The sequence below is a fragment of the Vigna unguiculata genome, chromosome 7 (genome assembly GCF_004118075.2).
Source record: "Vigna unguiculata cultivar IT97K-499-35 chromosome 7, ASM411807v1, whole genome shotgun sequence".
NCBI classification, from domain to species: Eukaryota; Viridiplantae; Streptophyta; class Magnoliopsida; order Fabales; family Fabaceae; genus Vigna; species Vigna unguiculata.
The window spans coordinates 5693028-5714935 of NC_040285.1; the positions used below are offsets into that span (position 1 = coordinate 5693028).

Sequence of the window (21908 nt, forward strand, 5' to 3'; positions counted from 1 at the left end):
CATTAAATTGTTGTCTTTTCCTTCTTTTCCAGTTCGGTTGCGTTGGTTCTGTCTTGGGTTCTTTCTTTGGAGCCTCACTTTCGTCCTTGTGAATCATGTTTTCAGCTTTTTAGTTTGTTTCTGGAGCTGTGGTGCTCCTTCTGTTAGGGCTCTCTCCCTGCAGGTTCGCTTTAGTTTCAAGGAAAAGAGAAGCTAGGGTTTTAAAACTTTTTTTATACATGTCTTGCATGTTTTTGGTCTTGAACGGTGCTTAAAATGTTGGCTTGATGTTCGTGGTTGTGTTTTTTTGTTTTTTGTTTGAGAATTTTTATTTTTGCATGCTGAAACTAGCGAAAACCTGCTCTTCTAGCTTAAGCGAGAATTTCTAGCTTAAGCAAGATCAGTCTAGCTTAAGCGAGAATTGCTGTAAAATTTTAATTCCTTATTTTAACTTGTGATTGACTGAGTTATTGTTAAATATGATTTATAAAGCTATGCATGAATGATGTGGCATTTTTTTGACCTATACTTGATGTGTTTAGTTTGTGATGATAATTATTCTGAGATAACATGTGGAATGTTGATGACAAAAGAGTTTCAAGGGAAATTCTTGGTGAATGTGTGGTTAATGCATGTCTTGATATAGGAAATGTCTAGATAAGGAAGATATTTTGAACTCTAATAATCACTCATACTCACGTAGAGTAAAGTGATTAAGTGGTGAGAGTGGCACGTGAGGTGTTTGAGCCTAAGACATATTGAGATTTACCTTGTGATTGATTGGATGATAACCCCTTGTGGCTAAACTCTGTAGAGTTTAGAAATCAATGTAGGTGCATACTTCCTTAGAATTTTATATCAAGCGCATAATCTGGATATCGAGTCAAGAGTCGGTTGAGTGTTTAAGTGAGTAAAAACTTTGTGAACTAATGTTTCTTTTTTTATTTTCATGTATATGTTTCTTGGGTGATGTACTTATGTAACTATATTTACATATGAATGCTTAAATACACTAGCCTACCCTTCTTTCTTTCTGTGTTTGTTTTCTTGTTGTGTTTTTCTTTTTGCAATGATCACCAAATTTTGGTGTGAGCAGATGTGGAGACCTTTGGTGACATCAAGACAACGAAGATGTTGCTGTGTAGTTTAGGTTTGTTGGTTATTTCTTTTTTGAGCATCTTTTGAAAAACTTATCTTATGTAATTCCTTGCTTAGGTGAGCAATCTATTGCTAATCTTTTTATGTTTTAAGACATGTTTATGACATTGTTCTGTGCCCATGGTACTTCTGTTTTAAGTATATTTTAGGATGACCATAATGGTTAAATTCTGATACACTTTTTGCTTTTTGCTTTATTTTATTATGATATGTGATGTTTTATTTATTAGAGTTATTCTATTAAATGAGATGTCACATTTTATGGTATTAGAGCCTTTGTTCCTTAGATATTTGTGGGGTTGTGCTTGCTTAGCTTTTGTCGTGTTTTCCTAGTGTTGTTCTAGCTAAGTTCTTAGTCTATTCAAGTTAGACTGATGGTTTTCTCTTGTGTGAGCAGAGTTATGGAACCTCCTAGACTACCTCATCCACCCTCTCAGCCAGATGTGCCCGATATAGCTACGGTGATAGAGGCTATGGCTGCAGCCTTGACCCAACAGGGTAATGCTATAATACAACAACATGAAGCTTCAATGCAACGTCAAGTATTGTGTAGTGTTGAGTTAAACTTAAAGGTCTATTTCTTATTATGGTATCAGAGGTCCCGAACTTAGGAGTCCTACTTCTAAATTTATTCTCTATTGTCTTGGCTATGGTTTTATTTTAAGGTTGCCTGAAGTGCACAATTTCCTTTGATTATTGGGTTTGTCTAAAGTACATCCAACTTGTATTTCTACCTTTATTCTTTTCACCAATGTTGTTTGTTGGGCAACCACCATTGTTGAAGTTGTAGTTGTCATTGTTGATGGAATTTTCTATATTATTATTTTGTTATATTTAGGAAAGACAAGGTTCTTAAGCTTGTCCACTTGAGACTTGACTTCTTTTTAGAGTCTACCCGATATACTTTCAACAATGTTTCTCTCTAAAAAGGTTCTTTTATTTTCTCTTTTTATTTTTCAAACATATTTTCATTGAATTTTTTGGATTTGTTTTAATGATCGAGATTATCACAATTTTGGAAAGACTGGAGTCTTGACTTTTTTTAATGAATTATTTATGAAAATTGCCAATTCAGTTGATTTGAAAATTATTTGATTGAATCTTTTGTGGTAGAATTTTGACCTTGTGAGATTTTGAGCCTTATTGATTGATATAATATTGATAATTCAATTTTCATGCTCTCATTTTATGACTTATTGCATTCCCTTGGGATTTTTGTTTCTTTATTCTTTCATTTTTAGCTTAGTTTTGCACTTTTTAGGAAATTTATGAGTTACAGTAAATATAGCTTAAGATGCATGTTTTTCAATTAAAACTAAGATTTTTCATGCTTTGACCATTGTTGACGGTTTGACTTATAACTTCTTCCACATATGTCCATTTGAGCTAAAATTTGTTGCGTTCGATTTTAGACTAAAAAGAAATTTAATTTACGTATAATAACTTGGTGCACTAATAAACTATTTAAAAATGATTAGTTTTTTTTTAAACTGTTCAACTGGATAATTCAAGATTCAATACATATAAATTGTTAGTATTGCCTTCTCTTATATTAATTTTAGAAAAACAAATACAATTTTTTCAAAAACTTGGAGAGAACAAATAATTTTCGCATTGAATCTCAAATTGAAAACTAAAGCTAACTCAATGCGACAACAATCTCAAACAAACAAAATTTAAGCATATAATTGGCCAATTTTTTTTTTTAAAAAAGTAAATCAATATATTAAACATACAATAATTTCAATAAACAACGTATATTAATAACATATTTCAAATAATTAAAAATATATGGCGCGAGAAAGGAACATAAGAGCAGGAGAGCGAGAACGAGATCGAGATTGAGAGCAAGAGTAAAAGCAAGAAAGACCAAGACCAACAAACGCAAACCAAAATCTAAGACAACAACAATATTGTGACACCCTAAACGCAAAAGACAAAGATCAACACAAACATGCAATGAAGTTGCGCCCCAATGTGAAAAGATGAAAATGGCCACCAAAATGTAGTGGTGCTACAAAACAAGAAGAAGAAGCACGTTAGGAGAAGGAAGAGGAAAACAAAACGAAAGGAAGAGATGAATGAGAAACGAGAAGAATGCAGTGACAAAGGAGATAGTTAAATGGAAGACAAAAGCCACCTCAACGAAAGTTATAATGTAGGAAAACATGAATTTGCAATGACAAAGGAGAAGAATGCAACAACGCTAATGAATAGGACCTTCCACGAATTGTAAAAATTCATCCTATGAAGATGAATATAAGCTTCAGTTTCAGGAACATGTGAAGCCTATACCTTGACTGCATGAGTATAGGTTTTAGTTATTTGAAAGAACTGAAACCTATACTTATGCAGCCAATTTAACCTAAAACTGAAGCATATACTTTAACACCCAAGGTAAAGCCTTTCAAAAACATGGTGCCATTTTTGAAATTATTTGCTCACCTATACAGGCTTCAGTTATCTTAGAATTGAAGCCTATATTTGTACAAATAATTTCAAAAATTCGATTGCATTTTTAAATGTTTTTTTCGTTAAATTATGTCTTTGGTCCCCATTTTCGTAACAAAATATCGATTTGGTCCCTCTATTTTTTTTTATCTCAATTTGGTCTTTATTTTGAGAAATTTGATGCAATCAAATCCTTTCCGTCAGTGGTGCAATAACATCATTAAAGGGGTGTCACGTGTTAGTTCCTAGATTTTTTTTAATTTTGTTTATTTTTAAAAAATAAAAAATTTGTCACATGTCAAACTGACGTTGTGCCACGTGGCAGTGATAGTGTGATATGGCAGTGAAAATGCCACGTGTCACTATTATGTCAGGTGTCATTTTCTCATTCTCAATTTGGTCCCTATATTTTTATTTTTGTTTCAATTTAGTCCAATTTTTTGTAAAAATTGTGCAATTTTGTTCATCACCAAATGGAAACAGAAATTAATTTTTATATAAATGTTATACAAATATTTTTATTAAATTTGATACTTTTATTCAAATTGATATTTTTATTATATATTTTTAACAAAACTAAGTTTATTTCAAATTAGTGTTTCACATTCAACTTTATTTTTTTTTAAATTTTAAATTTATTTATTTTCTATTATTACATAAGCTAATTAAAATTATTTTTAAAATTTATATAATTGTTATTTTTACACCAATTCAAACATTTTTCTAGAAACTATTGAACTTTACACATTTTAAAAATATACAATTATTTGAAAAATATATTCAAATAAAAAAACAATATTAAGGTATGATGTAATAAAATATCAATATAATTTATGAATTTTTTTTTCCTGTTAGCATTATTTCTTATTTACAACTTTAAAACAATTTTAAATAAAGTTTAATGTAAAATATAAATTTAAATAAACTTAATATTGTTAAAAACATTTACTAGAAATATCAATTTTGATAGAAATATTTGTGTATATTTATATAAAAATTAAATTTGGTTTCAATTTGGAGAGGGACAAAATTGTTAAATATTTTTTAAAAAATTAGGACTGAATTGAGACAAAAATAAAAATACAATGACCAAATTGAGAATGAGAAAATGACACCTGGTATGAGAGTAGCATGTGACACTGTCACTGTCACATTACACTGTCATTACCACGTGGTACAACGTCAGCTTGACACGTGGAAAATTTTTAATTTTCTTAAAAAAAATAAAAAAATAAAAAAAAATTCAAAAAATCCAGAAACTGACACGTGACACCCCTTTTAACGTTGTTATTGCACTACTAACGGAAAGAGTTTGATTGCATCAAATTTCCCAAAACAGGAACCAAATTGAAATGGAAAAAAAAAGGACCAAATCAATATTTTGATACGAAAATGGAGACCAAAGACATAATTTAACCATTTTTTTTTCTTGAAACTGAAGCTTATTAAGTGAATTTAAATAATCTTTATACACTAGTTTCAAATGTGTTTCATGATATCATTGGAGTTGTTACATTGTTTGACATATTTGCGCTTCAATATTAGTTGAAAAACGCGTTTGAAACGTCAAATAAACTTAACAAAATTTGGTTAAAAGAACTAAATTTACGCATTTTTATAAATGTTTGACTAAATTTATTCAAAATTACAAATATAAACTAATTTTAATTTTTACCGAAAGTTAAAGGAGAAAAATATATTTAATCCTTTTATAAATATTGTTCTAAATAAAGTTCTTGTACCGAATTAGTCAAGAGATAAATTTGGATTAACTTAATTCTTTTGTTCACTTTTATATACTAACTCTTTATATACTATTAGATTTTTAATTTTATGACACGTAATTAACTGAAAAAGACTTATTTATATCACAAATTCAATTGACGAAAAAAAAATGTGGTGGTGTAAAAACAAACTATTTACATTGGTTATATTAGAAGTCGACTGAAAAAGTGACTTTTACATCTGATATTTTACTCAACATAAAAAATTGTTCTATTCGAAAATCTAAAACAATTCAGAGTCCCCCCTCCACTACCTTCCATAATCCACCGCTGTAGCCCTTGTGATTTCTGCAACTCCTGTCCACTCCTCTACTTATTGGTTCAAACTCTTTCTTTTCTCACATATTTCTATATTTTTGTAATGTATTTAGAACCATTCAAAATAAATAGGTGAATATACAACACATGAAATGTTTAACATATTGTTGCCCATGTTCTAATCATATGTCGTGTAGTTTTCAAATAAATATAATTTTGATTTATATTTTGGTTTCTAATCATGTTCTAATCATATTGTTTGGTTTTGAAATTTTTTGTTTCAATTGAATCTTTCTTAAAAAATAAAGACTCACTTGATTCAAATAAATATAAAGAATAAAATGAATCACATATAGATCAAATTAATACCTCGTAACCATCCATCAGATATTGTTTGTGTCTTAATAAATTTGAAATTCATGAAGATGTCTGCCTTTTTTAAGTATGTACGATAGTTAGTTAATAGGTTTATTATATACATGCAGTTATTCCCAAACATGTAATGACACAACTTTGTTAGTGTATGTTTTGTAGTTCAAATTATGTGATTGAAATTTTTTTATTACATCAAAGGTTTTGAATTGATTAAAAAAAGAAAAACTTAATTTAAAAAATGAGACATTTTTAGTTAGTCAGTGCAAGTAAACCAACCTAAGATGTAGTTTTTACATCCAATTTTCTATATCAACTGATATAATTTTTTTTTCTTCTTATTTTAGGTACTAAAATGTCTAACATAACCAAAGAGTTTTTTAAGCTTGGATTCTACTATGATTGACAATTTTTAACATTATATACATTTAGGTTAAGTTGATTCTTTAAAAGTACATAATTTGTTTTAAATGACTAATTAAAAAAAGTTTTTTTTCATACTAATGTGTTACCTCACTTGAATAAAAAAAAAACATTTATAACAAAAAAAAATCTGTGTTAGACTTATAATCTCACATGTCACCTAATATGAGTTGTCATTTTAGAGTGTCTTTATTCGACCGGATTTGAAAGGAAAAACATCATCTGAAATATAAAAAATATAACTTATTATTAAAAAAACTAATAATTCTTATAGAAATAGACAATAGCCACGTAAGCCACGTACGTTAAATTCCTTAAAATGTGTGCCATTGTCATATTTTTTTTTCAACTGTATCTGTGAAACTCTTACACGATGACATATTAGAATCTTTATATTTCATGTATTTTTCATTTTATCAATATTCATTCTATTTCTCGATAAAGGTTAATCATGGTCAAGTTAAAGCAAAGTCTTCTCATATAAGGAATGTGATTATGAGTACCTTATTTGATTTCATTGTCAAAATACCTATCTAAAAAACAGTAAAAAATGTTTTAGTAATCTTTTATTATAATTTCCATTCATAAGATTACTCTCAAATGAAAGACCAAATCATGGTAAATTGAGAGTACAATTATTGGGGAAAGAAGATGGACAAAGTATAAATATGAATTCATAGTTAAAAGGATCTAACCTTAATGTCTTGAAGTTTGGCTCTTTAACTTATAATCATAACAATAATCATTGAGTTGAATTGTTCTCTCCAAACATCTTTGCTGGTCCAATTTGAATAATCTCAAAATGTAAAAGATGAATTTCATCATCCACAGTTAAGTAACCTACATGAAAATGAATTAGTAGTAATTAATATATATTAAAACAAAATTTAAACTATCATTAATACGTTTGAGATTTTCAAGACTAATAAATGTTTTCCCTGTTACGAATTCACATGACTTCCTAAGCGCGCTTTAAAATATTAAATAATTGTTTCATTTCATTGGCGAGGAAACTTCACAATAAATGATACCTTTTTCCATAAATCTTTTGTCATTATGTAACAGTTTCTTCTGATGAATAAATCCAGTCGCAAGCTGATCTGGCACTCCATCGTCCACATGATTGTTTTCACTGTTCAAGAGAACTCTCAATAAATAGAGCCTCTCACACCGTTTAGGTTTATAAAAACAACATCAAGGGAAGGTGAAGTAAGCGAAGATACTTTTGCTTTCATCTTCATGTACTATTATCTATTTTTCGCATGGCATGTGTATCTTTCTTTCTATGCTTTCTATGATGTTTGCTAAGGATGTTCCTCCTTTTTAATTATTTCAGGTGCCATGGCTGGAGCGAGGGAGCAAGATCAGTACATGCCAATAGCAAATGTGCTGAGGATCATGCGAAGGATCTTGCCACCACATGCAAAAATCTCCGACGAAGCTAAAGAGACCATTCAAGAATGTGTCTCGGAGTACATTAGCTTCATCACTGCCGAAGCCAATGACCGATGCCAGCGCGAACAACGTAAGACAGTGACTGCTGAAGATGTCTTGTGGGCTATGGGAAAACTTGGTTTTGATGACTATGCTCAATCTCTTTCTGTTTACCTGAATCGTTATCGCCAAAGTGAAGGAGAACGCATGTCTGGGGGGAGACGTGGTTCTACTTCTGTTCCTCCAATGGAGCTTAACCCACCTTTTCATCCTTATCCTCCTCATGGCTTTGGAATGTTTGATTATGATCCATCACACTCCATAGCTTCTTCTTCCAGATCAGGTGGATTTGTTCAAAACTTTGACCCTTATGCTAATCCAAACCCTAATCCAAACCCTTATGCTCATCCAAACCCTAATCCAAACCTCCATGAGTTTGACCCTTTTGGTAATCCAAGACCTGCTGATGAAAATAATAATAATAATAATAATCATCGCATGTGAATGTGTTTGTGCATGCAGCTACATTCACAAGGTCCATGATTCTGGTGTGAAACTACTACATGCAGAGACTTGATGATGATGCTAGTGTTTTAAGTGTTTTATTTTATGTTCTTCAGTTTGGTTGTGTGTTTTCTATTCGAGACAGTGTGTCTCAGTTTATGTTTTGATGCTTCATGTATAAATATATGTGTATGTATAAAAAAAATGATAAACCTTCTTAATTTTCTCGAAGGCTGTCACAACGGCCTGCCAATTCTCGGGCTGGGTTTGCAGAACCTTCTGGAACCCTTTCCTTGATCCGTCCCTCTCCTCATGCCACGTGGATGGATACTCTCCCTTGTCGCCATTCCCTTCCAACCACCGCGCCCGCTCTTGACTCTTCTCCCTCATCCTCTTACCGTCGTCTAGCTTCACCGTTAGAACTCTCCCGTGAAAATCTACGCCGTCAAACTCAACAGCTCGCATCGCCGCCTTGTTATCGTTTGAGGTTGGAGGTGTTTTGAGGGATTTGGAGGGGCGGCGAGGGGTGGCGGAGTTGCCGGAGTCTGAGGGAGGTTTGAGAGAGAAGGAGATGGTGGTGGTGACGGCGGAGGGAGGGTGGTGTTTGGGGGAGAAAATGGTGGTGTTGGTGGATATGGATAAGTGTGAGGTGCTGAAAGAGAAGGGTTCCATTGTTATCGTTTAAAGTTTGTTTGTTGTAGTGAGCACCACCTCGCGACTCTCCACTGCAGGGGTAATACGTAAGATATTAATTTATTACATTTTTTAAAGGTACAAATAATTATATAAATAAATATAATATACGGATTAAAACTATAAAATATTTGTTGGTTATTTGTAATTTATTATTTATGTGTAAAAAATGTTTTCTGTTATGAAATAAAACAGATAATAGAGAGAATAATAGATAACAGAGAAAAGAAAAAACACTAGAGAACAGATAGATAATGAGAGAATAGGGAGTAACAACTTATCTATATATTGTTATTGATAGGAAGAGTCTTATTTATAGATACAACATGTAATCCATAAAGGAAATAAATCAACTTAGTTAATACAAATATTTAATAAAGAGTAATAAATCATATGAGTACCAATCATATGAGTAAATGTATCAAATTAATGGACAATCATTAATTCATAACCACTCCCATTGAGTGTTCATTGATAAAGAATGTGTAACCTTACTAAGAAAAACCCTCTGGGATAAAAAACCTAGTGAAGGAAAAAAGTACAACATTTTGTATTCTTTAATACAATATAGTTTATCACATATTCTATTTCTCTCCCTCATGTAAACTTACATGATTAAGGTGACAGAGTCCGAACTTGTGAATCATTTATTCAAAAGTTCTTCTTGGCAAAAACTTCATAAATAGACTTGCCATATTTTCAGATGAATGAATTTTTGGATATCTATATCATCTTTCAATTGAACAATACACTATTGTCTTCATATATGGTTGTTGATTCCATCTTTTTCGGGGATAGTCACAAGTTTCTTGCACATGTTGAATTATAGACCTTAGCCAAACATATTCACAACTTTTCGCGTAATTCTGTATGATTAGACAATGTTGCTACTATGATTTGTTTCATATACCTTCATGAAACCATTGTGCTACCACATGTGAACAAACATCTTGTTTGTGATCAACCATTGTGACATTGTGAGAATATGTAAAATAACATGCATATACATAACTCATTGATCTGAATCTGAATCATTTGGATGGAATAAGCTCATATTCGTAGTACCCTTAGAGTAATGAAGTATATGTTTTACTCCAAACCATTTTCTTCTTGTAGTTGAAGAAATATATCTTACTTAACAAATTTACAACAAATGCAATATTAGATTGAGTATAATTAGCAAGATACATTAGTGTTTCTATGACACTAAGATATGGTGCTTCTGGACCAAGAAGATTTTCATCATTTTCTTGAGGTCTAAGAAGAGTCTTTATCAACATTTAACGACCTCACAACTATTGGAGTGCATAATGGACATGACTTGTTCATTTAGAATATTTTAAGCACCTTAATTATATAAGCCTCTTGACGTATAAAAACACCTTTATTTAAATACTCAATTTCTAATTTCAAATAAGACTTTGCCTTTCAAAGATCATTCATCTCAAATTATTTCTTTGAGTAATCAATTGCCTTTGTGAGCTCATTAGGAGTTCCAACGGTGTTTATGTCATCTACATAAACAATAATTATGGCAAATTCATTTTTGGATCCTTTCATATAAGTACAAGAACAAATAAGACCATTTCTATATCCTTCTTTTAATAAGTACTCAATAAGACGGTTATGCCACATACGTCCTGATTGCTTTAATCAATAAAAGAGCATGTTCAATTTTATTGAATAACCCTCTTTAGAATTTGTCTTGTTGGGCAAATAAAATCCTTCAGGGATTTTCATATAAATATGATTCTCAAAAGAACCGTATGAATATGTTGTAACATCATCCATTAGATGTAAATGCAAATCTTGTTGTGCAACTAGGATAATCGAATATTGCAATATTGTTGCATATAATACCAGTGAATATGTTTTTTTCACAAATCAATACAAGGTTTTGTGAACAACTTTGAGCAACCAATTGCTTTGTATCTAACAATTTCACCATTCTTAATTTGATTTTTGCGCAAAAATCCATATGTACCCAACGGGTTTCACAACTTCAGGTGTGCAAACTATACGTCCAAAAACCTTTCGTTTAGCAAGCAAATATAATTATGCTTCTTTGCATATTTTCATTTTGGCTAATATTTTCTTTGCCAGCAATCTTCAATGATCATTGTTTTTTGATCCTCATTGTCATTCATAGCATTCGTCGCTATGTTATAAGTAAAAGTTTTGTCAATGTTAACTTCATTTTGGTTCCATATTATATGATTCATGACATAATTTATTGAGATCTCATTATTTTCAACAATTTTAGGTACCTGAGGTTCTTCTGCAACCGAACCATTAATTACGTCAAATGAATCTTTTGGGATTTCAACCTTTTTTATTAGGTCATTTTGCATTTTAGCTCCCTTTCTCATTCAAGAGTTTTTTATCTTTGGAACCAATAGGCCTATCACGCTTCAAACGTGTCTTTGGAATTAACAAGCCTACCATGCTTCATGCATTTTAATTGTACTAATATATGCGTAGTACAAATCATCCAACTGATCATGTCAAACAAGACATTCATTTTGATTCGTAAACTTCTGGTTTACCATGACATGCATTTCAACTGTACTAATATACGTGTAGTACAAACCATAAGAGAATGTTGATAATTTCTCCAATATACTTCTTTTTTTCAACTCAATCGTAGAGATATAAAAATATTTCATATATTTTTCATTGTTTGTCTCAATATAATATGCATTTGGACAAATATCCTTGAAACTTAATAAGTTTCTATTCAAATTCTTGGTAGAAGTATAATAGTTTTTCTAAAGCCTTCAAATATATTTGTAGTACTATAAATAATACTAACATTGATGTCTCGCACTATCAAACAAGAGAAAAATTTATTACTCTTGAGAATTGTATAAGTTGTTGCACTATCAATAAGACACAACCTTTGGTACTAGTGTCAACATTTATTCTTCATATAAACGTAAATATCAGTATGATTTTTTTAACACTCTCATAACCAATGAAGTGATCAATGCTTCCATTTGATTTAGCAAAGAAAATAATAGTATCAAGATGAGTAACATCCATATGACCATAATCAGAATCACCATCTTCATAACCAAAATGTGTTTCTATGTTCTTCTCATTATTTGTAAGATGCTACAACTCAAATGGTCTTTACCACCGTAATGATAATATATACTTTCATATTCTTTTGTCAATATTTTCACATTTTCCTTTTCCCTTTTTCACATTATTGTTCCCCTTCTGGTGACAAAATGTGTCTTTGAAATTTCCTTTATAACCATGTTCATAATCAATATCACGGTCACGATCATGAAAATATAAATCAAATGTTGTTGCATTCACTTCTGGGAATGAGCAGTTTAGGCGGATCTCATGATTTTTCATTAAAAGCTTTATTACTTTGTCCTGCCAGCCATATATAGGCATGAAATAAATTCATAATATTTGTGAAATCTCTTTTCACAATGTTTTGTCGCATGAGCAAATTAGTTGTTTAGATGCTTTATTTTTTTATTTAATGGTATCCCACTATCCATTGCATCTAAATGTATTTCAACATTTAAAATTCAATATAAGGAATTCTTCCTTGTAATATCAAGGGTCACAAATCCAAATTTTGCAACGTTTCGCGTGTTTAGAACTAACACATAAAATAATAATATTAATAATAATAATCATCATCAAAATAATAATAATAATCACTGTCATAATAAAAATAAAAATAATAAGACGAAGATGAAAATTGATAAAGTCAAACAATTCTTATCACAAGAGGAAGAATATAAGGTAAAATTATAAATTGAGAAAGGATTAGAAAGAGTTTGGATTGAGACACGCATAGCACCGTCGTTAGAGAGAAAAATCTTCCACTAGTCCTCAATTGGTTTGAGCATCGTGCTGATAACATTTTATGAAATAAAGCGGATAACAGAGAGAATAATAGATAACAGAGAAGAGAAGAAACAATAGAGAATAGAGAATGAGAGAATAGGGAGCAACTCATCTATGTATTATTATTGATAGGAATAGTCCTATTTATAGATACATCATGTAATCCATAAAGGAAATAAATCAACTTAGTTAATACAAATATTTACATAAAGAGTAATGAATCATATGATTTGGGCTTGAGACAAAAAGCTTCCTATCATTAAATTAGACACAAAAATTGGGATTAGTGGTATAATTAGATCTATGTAACCCATATTGGATTTATTAACAAAAGCAAAGTAAAAGTGAGGATTAAGTGGGTTAAAAGCTCATGAGGAGTTGATTTACTTAACAAAAGATAGCCAAAATAATGGTAAAAATCTACATTATCAGGCTTGCATCTTCTCTTTGCTTTCTATTTCTTCCCTATCTCTTCAATTTGTAAAACCTAGGTTCTCCATCATGGAGAGCTAAACCTATTTGTTGAGATTAGATGTAATGAACTGAATTCTTGTGTATTGTGTGATGTTTATCCATATGCTTTTCCATTTCTATGTTAGTATTTGACTTCCATGCTTAATGCTTACTTTGGTTTGGTCACCCATGCATGATTTGTGGTTCTTGAGGTGTTGGAAAATGTCTTTTGAACCTAGAACTGAAATTGAATACCTAATGGATCTTGATGAGTTATCATAGACTGAAAGTCGCTAGGAATATGATTTGAGTATTCTTGTGAGTTGTTTTTGACATTAAATCTAAATTGAGATGTTTGACAATGCATGAGAATAAAGTGAATGAAATCTAGTCTTGACAATTGTATATAATCTATGATAAAATTCTGTTGCACACCAAATGTTTGATAAAATACCAAAAATAGTTTCTTTGTGTTTTTGTGAGCTTTGTTTTTTATTTGAGTTGTGATTTAGGAGAGTTGTCATGTGTTGCACAAGTCCATGTAGAGAGAATGAAATTTATTACTTGTTACATGCGATCGGTGCACTTGCCGTTTTTTCACATAACAAAAGGACACTTTAAATCCATTTTCCATTAGCTGATTTACACAAATTTTGATCAATGTTAGGTACATAAAGAACATATGATATTACTTTTGTACCTAAGCTCGTTGAAATTACTATGGTTCCTTTTCCTTTTGTAGAAATATAGTCATCATTCCCTATTATGACCTTGGAGACTTTAGTAGGCTTTAAGTCCTTGAATATAGTTTTATCATACACCATGTGGTTGGTACAACCACTATCAATCAACCAGTATTCTGAGTTACTGTTTCCTAAAAAAGATGTTGCAAATGTTGCTAGAAGAATTATGAACTTCTTTATCTTGCTCAACAACTTGGGCATTGGCTTCATGTTGAAATTTGTTCCACAAATTATAGCTTCATGTCCAAGCTGATTACACTTTGTGTCTGGTCTTTTCCAACATTTGAATGGTGGGTGACCCAATTTTTCGCAATGCTAACAAGGTTGTTATTCTAGTGAAGATAGTTGTTGAAACACCAACAAAGAGATATGATTTTGCCTTTGCTTTTTGAGTGTTTTTCTCCTTGTGACTTTGATTTGGGCCATGCTGGGATTGTCAGGCTTTCTGAGTTTTTTTCTCCTTGTGACTTTGATCTGGGCCATGCTGGGATTGTCAGACAATGGAAGTACTTGGTTGTCCTCTTCAATGGCTTCCTAAAGATCCAAAGCCTCTAGGTAAGCTCCCATTTTCATAACCTAGAGAGATCGTAGTTTGCCCCATCAAGGACAGGAGGAGCTACTTAGGAGAAACTTGATTCAACATCCATTTTTCACATGTCCGTAAGAAGACAACTTGCAATACCAAATTATTGAAGTTATGAAGAGAAATAATTGACATAGGAGTAATAGAAGCATAGTACGAGCACGTTGGTGTTTTAGATTTAAGGTTAGAGTTCTCTATATATAGAAATTGATGTATTGTTTCAAACCAGTCAATTACATAATATTTTTTTCTTTCAGCTTAATCTTTTCAAGTTGATATTACAATTATTTAAAACATATTTTAAGGAAGTTTGTTGTTTGTCTGAGTTATCACGTTATCCATTATTAGACTACATTTAAATATTTTGTCTTACATTTTAGATGTACATGTCTTGGCATGAGAGGGGTGTGTTGATGACCCTACATCTATTAGATATAAGGTAAATTTATATTATATAACTGGATACAAATTTTACCTTACAAGTTGATTTTGTAGTGTTGAGTTAGACTTAAAGGTCTACTTCTTAAGATGATATCAAAGGTCCCGAACTTGGGAGTCCCTCTTTTGAACTTATTCTTTATCGACTTGGCTATGGTTTAATTTAAGGTTGCTTGAAGTGCACCATTTCCTTTGATTATCGGGTTTGTCTAAAGTACATCCAACTTGTAGTTCTACCTTTATTCTTTTCATAGATGTCGTTTGTTGGGGCAGCCACCATTGTCGAAGTTGTAATTGTCATCGGTGATGGAATTTTTTCTACATTACTATTTTGTTATATTTAGGGAAGACTAGGTTCTTAAGCTTGTCCATTTGAGACTTCTCTCTTTTTTTAGAGTCTACCCGAAATACTTTCAACAATGTTTCTCTCTACAAAACTTCTTTTGTTTTCTCTTTCTTTTTTTCAAAAATATTTTCATTGAATTTTTTGGATTTGTTTTAATGATGGGGATTGTCATAATTTTGGAAAGATTGGAGTCTTGATTTTTTTTTGAATGAATTATTTATGAAAATTGTCAATTCAGTTGATTTGAAAATTATTTGATTGAATCTTTTGTGGTAGAATTTTGACCTCGTGAGATTTTGAGCCTTATTGATGGATAGAATATTGATAATTCAATTTTCATGCTCTCATTTTATGACTTATTACATTCCCTTGGGATTTTTATTTCTTTATTTCATTTTTAGCTTAGTTTTGCAAATTTTTGGAAATTTATGAGTTATAGTAAATACAGCTTAAGATGCATGTTTTTCAATTAAAATTAAGATTTGTAATGCTTTGACCATTGTTGATTGTTTGACTTATAACTTCTTCCACATATGTCCATTTGAGCAAAAATTTGTTGCATTGGATTTAGACTAAAAGAACTTTAATTTAAGTATAATAACTCGTGCACTAATAAACCATTAAAAATGATTAATCTTATTAAACTGTCCAACCGAACAATTCAAGATTTATGTTAATTTTATAAAAACAAATATAATTTTTTTCAAAAAACTTGGAAACAATAAAGAATTTTCGTTTTGAATCTCAATGCGACAACAATCTCAAACAAACAAAATTTAAGCATATAATTCACCAATTTTAAAAATAGAATAGTAAATCAATGTATTAAGGATATAATAATTTCATTAAATAACGTATATTAAAATCATATTTCAAATATGTAAAAATATTTGGCACAACAAAGGATCAGAAGAGCGGGAGAGAGCGAGAACGACGATGAGACAAGAGTAAGAGTAAGAGAGAAAGACCAACAAACATGAACCAAACATCTAAGACAATAAGAATGTTGTGACACCTTAAACACAATAGACCAAGACCAATACAAACATGCAATGTTGTGGTGCCCCAATGCGAAAAGGTGAAAATGGCCACCAAAATGCAATGGCGCATCAAGACAAGAAGAAAAAATGTGTTAATAGGAGGAAGAGAAAAATAAGAACGAAAGGAAGAGATAAATTTGAAACGAGAAGAATGCAGTGATGAAGGAGAAGAGATAAATGGAAGACAAAAACGACTAATGATAGCTATAATGTAGGAAAACATGAATTTGCAATGACAAAGGAGAAGAATGCAATGACGTTAATAAATAGGACCTTTCACGGATTATAAAAATTCATAAATTAACCCTATGAAAATCAATATAACCTTCGATTCTAGAAAAATGTGAAACCTATACCCTGATTGCATGAGTATAGGCTTTAGTTATTTGAAATAACCGAAACCTATACTCATGCAGCTAAGGTATAAGCTTCAGTTTAACCTAGAACTGAACCCTATACTTTGACACTTGTCGCGACCAAAATCACGAGGAGATGACAAACCAAAAATAAAATTTGCAAAAACAGAGTTTAGAGTCGCCACCATAGTTTATTTTGGAAAACTACGGAAAAACAAAAAAAAATAAGACAAGGTCTGCAAAAAATCAGATTTTGGGTCCGGGAGTCGGTTACGCGTAGAGAATGTATTAACACCCCATAGTGTCTATCCTAAGACGGTACCTTTAATTAAACATGCAAAAGGATGTGGTTTTCAAAATATTTAATTTTCCCAAAAATAATAATAAAAGGATGTACTAAAGAAACAATTTTTTTTTAGTTTTTTGGACCCGATGAGGATTAATCATCGCTCCTACGTATCTCCATTCACCATAGAGAATCAGAGTTACATAGTTTTATATGAAAAACCTACTTGAGAAAAAAATTGATATTTGTTTGATGGATTTTGAAAACCTTTTTATATTGTTTTGGAATTTTTAATTATTTGGAAATGAGTGTCATGCGACGCGAGCAGCCGGAAAAACACAAAAATTAAACAAAGAAAACTGTTTTTTATCTTTAGTTCTTGATATTTTCTTTTATATTTTTTAGAAAACGAATTTTGAAAAATTGATGTCACGTGATGCGAGCGGTCGGACAAACATTAAAAGGGATGAAGAAAACTATTTTTTGTGATTTTTAGAATAAAATATTTATGAAAAGTAGAAAATAATATCCCTTAAGTAAAAGACCAAAGTTAGGTGTAAAACAAAAACGCATTCAATATTAAAAGATAATGTAAGAAAAAGAGAATGAATAAATAAAAAATAATAATAACAATGACATACCTAGTACACTTCTTAATCCCTCACTAGTGCAGGAAGGGCTTTTGGCAGCGGTTATTTTTGTCATTTTGCCCAGTTCTAGAACCGAGACATATTAGGACGAGGCCAAAAAGGTTAAGTTTTTACCTCGGATCTCAACCGAAGCAGAAACTCCATATTCTGTCTCGGTTCTGCTGAGAACCGAGGCCATATGTGCCTCTCTGCATTTTCAACATCCCATCTTCTCCACCAGAAACCCTAGGCAGCCACCATGGTTCCACCATAGCTCCATCAACCACCGCCACATCCGAAACTCAGAACCAAAGATCTGCAGCCACTGCAATCTTCTCCTTCATCGTAAGAGCAATTTGTGAATCGTGCCACCACCATGGAACCTCCATATTCTTCATACGCGAAAATGTGAACATCACACTTGCATAAATGCAAACAAAAATCAACCATCTGTAGCAAATCACAAACCCTAAATCGTGTCTCCTCCCCCAAATCGCGAAACTACCTTCGTCGCAACGACAAGTTTCTTCACGTTGCCGCCACCTACACGTCTCGCCACCATCAACGATAGATCTCCATCCACGCACAACATCAGTCTGCCACGCACCTGCAACACAAGGAACTGATGCCCACTTTGCGAGCCCCAAATTGCACTTCGCCAAGCCAGAACACGAATGAGCCAAACGTCAAGTAGTCGCGAGTGGTCGGAGTGCAGCAGCAACAATGGAGGTGGGTGGCTGAGAGAGATAACGCGCACGCGAGGAAGAAGAAGAAAAAAAGTGATTCGCAATTTTTGAACCCTAACGAACCTTTTGGCCTCGGTTAAATTTTTAACTGAGGCAGAAAATAGTTTTTGGCAGCGAGTCAATTCCACCCGAGGCAGAAAATAATTTTTGGCCTCGATTCAATTTTTAACCGAGGGTAAAAAACAATTTTTGGCTGCGGTTCAATTCCAACCGAGGCTAAATATCATTATTGTAGTGGCATTTTTGAAATATTAGCCAACTTTTAGGCTTCGAGTCTTCAAAATCGAGGCATATAAGACCTTCTGGCACTGGTTTTCTAGTGAATCGAGACGTAAAAGTTGAAAAAATTGCAAAAGTGTTATCGCGCCATTTTATGCTTCGGTTAACGAGAATCGATGCCTATAACGCGAGTTAAAAGGCCAAAACTGCACTAGTGCCTCTTCTCTTGTATCAATCTCACTCTCTCATTTTGTATATTATAACTACCTTTTCTCTTATTTTTCTTGCCTCCTTTTCTATTTTTTTACGAGAGATAAAAAAAGAATGTGTGTCTATGTGGGTGGTAATAAGAAGGAGAGAGGAAGTGTAGATAATATTTTGTTTTCTCTCTTTTTTTTCAATCCTTTTCTCCTATGACAGACTGCGCATTCATATTCACACATCGCAATATCAATGCAATTCTAGCCTTAATTGTAAAGAACAATATACAAAAGGAATTGGTCATGATAGCAATACATTAGGGAATCATCAAATCGTAGCAAATCAAAACACAAAATCAATCATCATCAATAATATTGATTCTAATCATTAGAAGAGATATTGCTTCTAATTATTAGAATCATATCACTATTTTCTCTATCAGAAACAAAGGGTACGTTGGGTTCTTGGGTTTATGAGAAGGAGTGTGATAATTAAAAACAAATTGGGTTCTTCCTTCTTCTTTTTCCTTTTGTTCTCTTTTTTTTTCATCTCTTTTTTTCTTTTCTTTTTTCTAAAATTAAATTTCGAAAATCTGTGAATTTTTTTGTTTCACCTTATGTTTATTTACCATTAACTATTTTTTTTTATTTTTTATCTTTTTTACGAAAATAAATTTATTCACCCGGACAAAATTGGATATTGACAACATCTAAGGTAAAGCCTTTAAAAAACGTGGCGATTTTTAAAATTATTTGTACAACTAGATAGACTTCGATTTATCCTATAATTGAAGCTTATAATGTGCAAATAATTTCAAAAATTTGATCGCGTTTTTAAAGGTTTCGTTTTTCTTGAAACCGAAGCTTATTAGGTGAATTTAAATAATCTTTATGGGCTAGTTTTAAACGGGTTTCACAATAGCGTTTGAGTTGTTTACACCATTTTATACATTTCCACTTCAATGTTAGTTGAGAAACATGTTTGAAACATCAAATAAACTTAACAAAATTTGGTCAAAATAACTAAGTCTATGCATTTATAAAGATGATAGACTAAATTGGTTTAAAATTTCTAAGTTAGATTAATTCTAATTTTCACTAAAAGTTAAATAAAAACATATTTAACATTTTTATAAATATTGTTTTAAATAAAGTTCTGGTACCAGATTAGTCAAGAGATAAACTTGGTTCGCTTAATTCTTTTTATTCTTTTGTTCACTCTTTATATACCAGTGCATTCTATTGAGTTATAAACCACCTTATGAGTTTTATTTCAGTGGATATGTTAGCATAAACTCAGAATATGATCCTAATATTGATTCTAATGATCAATCATAAACAATATTCATACTCATAAACATGTTGTAAATAGTAAACGGAAGCGTACCTGAATTAGCCATAACGATGTTGTTCTCTTCGTTATTCAGTGATCTTCCTCCTGTAGAGCACCTTTATTTCCCTTTGGTTTTCTCTCTTGATGGGGATAGAGAGAAAGGAACAGTAACTTGAAAAGTACGTTATGACTCTGTGTGCTCTCAGAAGGGGACCACAACAATTTATAAACTGAATTACTTAAGTTTTAGTATTTCTAATTTGGCCCCTCATCAAATTAAAAATTACTAAATGGTCTCTACACAATATTTATTTTTATGACATATGTCTTTAGCTAAATCTTTAATTTAGTCAGATCACTTCATTATTTGTATGGCCCTAACACATTTAATTATATATCATATACATGCATGACCCAAAATTACTAACTTATCAACCTTTCCTTTAATTGTTGACGTTTTAAGCTAATTTTTTGTTTTTAATTTTCATGACTCGGGATCTTATCTATGATAAGATTTTTTATTTTATGACACATAATTAACTGAAAAGACTTATTTATATTACAATTTCAATTGACAAAAAAAATGTGGTGGTGTAAAAACAAACTATTTACATTGGTTAAATTAGAAATCCACTGAAAAAGTGTCTTTTACATCTGATATTTTACTCAACATAAAAAGTTGGTGTATTCGAAAATCTAAAACAATTCAGAGTCCCCCCTCCACTGCCCTCCATAATCCACCGCTGTAGCCCTTGTGATTTCTGCAACTCCTGTCCACTCCTCTACTTATTGGTTCAAACTCTTTTCTTCTCACATATTTCTATATTTTTGTAATGTATTTAGAACCATTCAAAATAAATAGGTGAATATACAACACATGAAATGTTTAACATATTGTTGGTCATGTTCTAATCATATGTGGTTTAATTTTCAAATAAAAATTTTGATTTATAAACATGTTCTAATCATATTATTGGTTTTAAAATTTTGGTTTCAATTGAATCTTTCTTAACAAATAAAGACTCACTTGAGTCAAATAAATATAAAGAATAAAATGAATCACATATAGATCAAATTAATACCTCGTAACCACCCATCAGATATTGTTTTTGTGTCTTAATAAATTTGATATTCAAGAAGATTTATGCCTTTTTTAAGTATCTACGATAGTTATTAGTTAATAGGTTTATTATATGCATGCGTTATTCCCAAACATGAAATGACACAATTTTGTTAGTGTATGTTTTGTAGTTCAAATTATGTGATTTTAAATTTTTTTATTACATCAAAGGTTTTGAATTGATAAAAAAAAAACTTAATTTAAAAAATACATTTTTAGTTAGTCAGTGCAAGTAAACCAATCTAAAATGTCTAACATATAACAAAAGATCAATCAACCGATGTAAAAATAAACTTTTTTTTATATCACATGAATAATTAACATATGATTTACAATTTTTAACATTATATACATTTAGGTTAAGTTGATTCTTTAAAAGTACATAATTTGTTTTAAATAACTAATTAAAAAAAAGTTGTTTTTCATACTAATGTGTTACTTTAATAAAAAAAACATTTATAAAAAGAAAAATCTATGTTAGATTTAT

The 21908-nt window shown here is 31.1% G+C and overlaps 2 protein-coding genes across 3 annotated transcripts in view; one reads left to right on the forward strand and one right to left on the reverse strand.

Moving 5' to 3' along the window:
• Positions 1 to 9108, reverse strand: part of LOC114191465 (pentatricopeptide repeat-containing protein At5g04810, chloroplastic-like) — a 38211-nt gene extending 29103 nt beyond the window's left edge. The window contains exon 1 of the mRNA XM_028080637.1: positions 8872 to 9108. Within this exon, the coding sequence (XP_027936438.1) occupies positions 8872 to 9035 (164 nt within the window). The 5' untranslated portion in view covers positions 9036 to 9108. The remainder of the gene's footprint in view (positions 1 to 8871) is intronic.
• On the forward strand, positions 7551 to 8584 carry LOC114191466 (nuclear transcription factor Y subunit B-9-like). 2 transcript variants are annotated; one of them, XM_028080640.1, is made up of 2 exons: positions 7551 to 7634; positions 7762 to 8584. In XM_028080640.1, exon 2 carries the CDS (start codon positions 7767 to 7769, stop codon positions 8361 to 8363), a length of 597 nt encoding a protein of 198 aa, XP_027936441.1. In that variant the 5' UTR covers positions 7551 to 7634; positions 7762 to 7766; the 3' UTR covers positions 8364 to 8584. The 2 variants fall into 2 exon arrangements, with proteins under 2 accessions (XP_027936441.1, XP_027936439.1); XM_028080638.1 differs by having other exon boundaries at positions 7570 to 7666.
• Positions 9109 to 21908: the final 12800 nt, after the last annotated feature.